This window comes from Nematolebias whitei, chromosome 1 (assembly GCF_014905685.2).
Source record: "Nematolebias whitei isolate Nwh7 chromosome 1, NemWhi1, whole genome shotgun sequence".
Classification (NCBI taxonomy): Eukaryota; Metazoa; Chordata; class Actinopteri; order Cyprinodontiformes; family Rivulidae; genus Nematolebias; species Nematolebias whitei.
This window is the reverse complement of record NC_056498.1, coordinates 1,985,855-1,988,223: the sequence shown is the minus strand read 5'-3', so window position 1 is coordinate 1,988,223 and position 2,369 is coordinate 1,985,855. Positions and strand designations below refer to the sequence as shown.

The window sequence follows — 2,369 nt, the reverse complement described above, 5'->3', positions numbered from 1 at the left end:
CTACATGTGGTGCGTATGACAAATAAAAAAAATTTGACCTTTGAGTTTGGTAGATGAACATTCAGTGATTACTTCCAGAAGGTTTCATTAAAATCTGTTACGGATAAGATATTTTGCTGACAGGCAGACTCGCTGGGGTTGAAGACAAACCTGATTGTGCTGAGTGTGGACCCTGTGGTTCTGGTTTTCAGATTTGTTTCCTGTATAGTTGTCAGTAAAGATCACTGAGGAAAACTTGGAGTCCCGACTAAATCAGTCATTATTCACAAACCACAATGGCCCTACCCCCCTGAAGTCCTGGGTTTTGATCCGCCTATGTGAATGCCCCCTCCTCCCATGCACACATCAACAAGTGTTTGACATGCCATCAGAACCAATTCACATTCAAATCCACCACAATCCTGGCCTCCTATTGGTCCCTTACAGAACCAGAGGGATGGTGTGGGACCAGTGGACTCCAGAGAGTCCTGGGTCTGTCTGACAGGTGCTGCCGGTATCTCAGTCCTCTTCAGTCTCTGATTTGTAAAGTTGAACTTTAATGAGAAACTCGTGACTGGAAGCAGGCAGAAAGAAGAACCACTTGGTCTCATCTGGCTCCGGGTGTGTTCAGGGTAATTAATTAAAGTCAGCTGGTAGTCCTGGTTAGACCATCTGGGAAACCACAAGTCCACAGGTGCACACCTGTCCACAATGTACAGCCTGATGGAGCACGAGCTGCAGCCGGTGGGACAGACCCAGACCCAACAGAACCACCAGACCTCTGCGGGGATGTCTCAGATCACTGGGACCAACTCACACCAGAAACCAGCTTGTCCACCTGGAACGGATCCCATGGACAAAGTCAAGAGGCCCATGAATGCATTCATGGTCTGGTCCCGGGGTCAGAGGCGGAAGATGGCCCATGAAAACCCCAAAATGCACAACTCCGAGATCAGCAAGCGGTTGGGGGCCGAGTGGAAACTGCTGACGGACTCAGAGAAGAGACCCTTCATTGACGAGGCCAAGAGGCTCCGGGCAGTCCACATGAAGGACTACCCAGACTACAAGTACAAGCCTCGACGGAAGACCAAGCCCCTGCTGAAGAAGGACGCGCAAGTGGCCAAGTACCAGCTGTCTGGGGCCGGGACCCTGACAGCCAGCAGTCCCAGGATGGAGGCTTACAGCTGGGCTTCCCCCGGACCCTACCCCAGCATGCAGGGTGAGGGGCTTGGCTACAGCCAGCAGCTGCACCGCTACGAGCTGCCGGGGCTGCAGTACCCCCCCAACATGAGCGGAACCCAGACATACATGACGGGGGGCAGCTCATACAGGTGAGCCACACAGGACCCGACCCTACTGAAATGTGGCAGTACTTTGAAACACATTCCATAAAAGTTGTCAGGTCCTCTGGATGGGTTCAAAAATAAAAAAATTGTAGAAACATTTTGTCTTTCATCTGAAAGAATTCTTCAATCTGAGGATCTCTGTCAAGCTCAATCTTACAAATAGCACCTTATCATAGTGGAGCTAATTTTGAATGTCAGCAACAAACTGGTTGATCCACTATGAGAAGGTGCTATTGATAAGACTGGGCTGATTACAGCTCCTCAAACTGAAGAAGTTTTTTGGATGAAAGACAATGTTTCTACAATTTTTTTATTTTTTGAACTCATCCAGAGAACCAGACTTAACTTTTTTAGATTTATTTTTTACCATGTAAGAGGATATTTGAAACACATTGTTCAGACAGGTTTCAATCTGTCCCATAGAGAGGAAACGGAAATGAAGGAAACTCTACTTTTTCAAATTAAAAGTAGAGTGAATGCATGTTGCCTGCCACTTTCATGTCAGCCTGAGATCTTGTGAATGTTTGGGTCAGTGTTCCATTCTGTTGTGGACGACTCACAGCTACTGCCACCCCAGACTTCAACTCATCTGCTCCATTTGAAGTATCAACAGTTCTCGTTGTGACAGCCATCTTAAATTCAGATTAACATGTGCACCCTGCTAAAACTTCCTGAGTTTCATTGGTCTGCCCAGTGGTTTGAGAGATATTTTACTAGCAAAGTTAACAGTAACGGTGTGATCAGTTGGCTCTCATACAGTGTGTTGTGGATCAGTCTCAGTTACTCCCACACCAAATTTCAGGTAAGCATTTGTAGAACTTGGGACAGGGGTTGGATGGATGATGGATGGATGGATGGATGGATGGATGGAGGCATGGATGGATGGAGGCATGGAGGCATGGAGGATGGAGGCATGGATGGATAGGTGAATGGATGGATGGATGGATGGATGAATGGATGGATGGATGGATGGATGGATGGATAAATGAATGGATGAATGGATGAATGGATGGGTGGATGGATGGATGGATGGATGGATGGATG

General features: G+C 47.5%; 1 protein-coding gene across 1 annotated transcript in view; it reads left to right on the top strand.

The window, feature by feature from the left end:
• The first annotated feature begins 690 nt into the window (after positions 1-690).
• The window catches only part of sox19b (SRY-box transcription factor 19b), a 9,432-nt gene continuing 7,753 nt past the window's right edge, over positions 691-2,369 (top strand). Inside the window, exon 1 of the mRNA XM_037681987.1 lies at positions 691-1,310. Coding sequence (XP_037537915.1) covers positions 691-1,310 — 620 coding nt within the window. The remainder of the gene's footprint in view (positions 1,311-2,369) is intronic.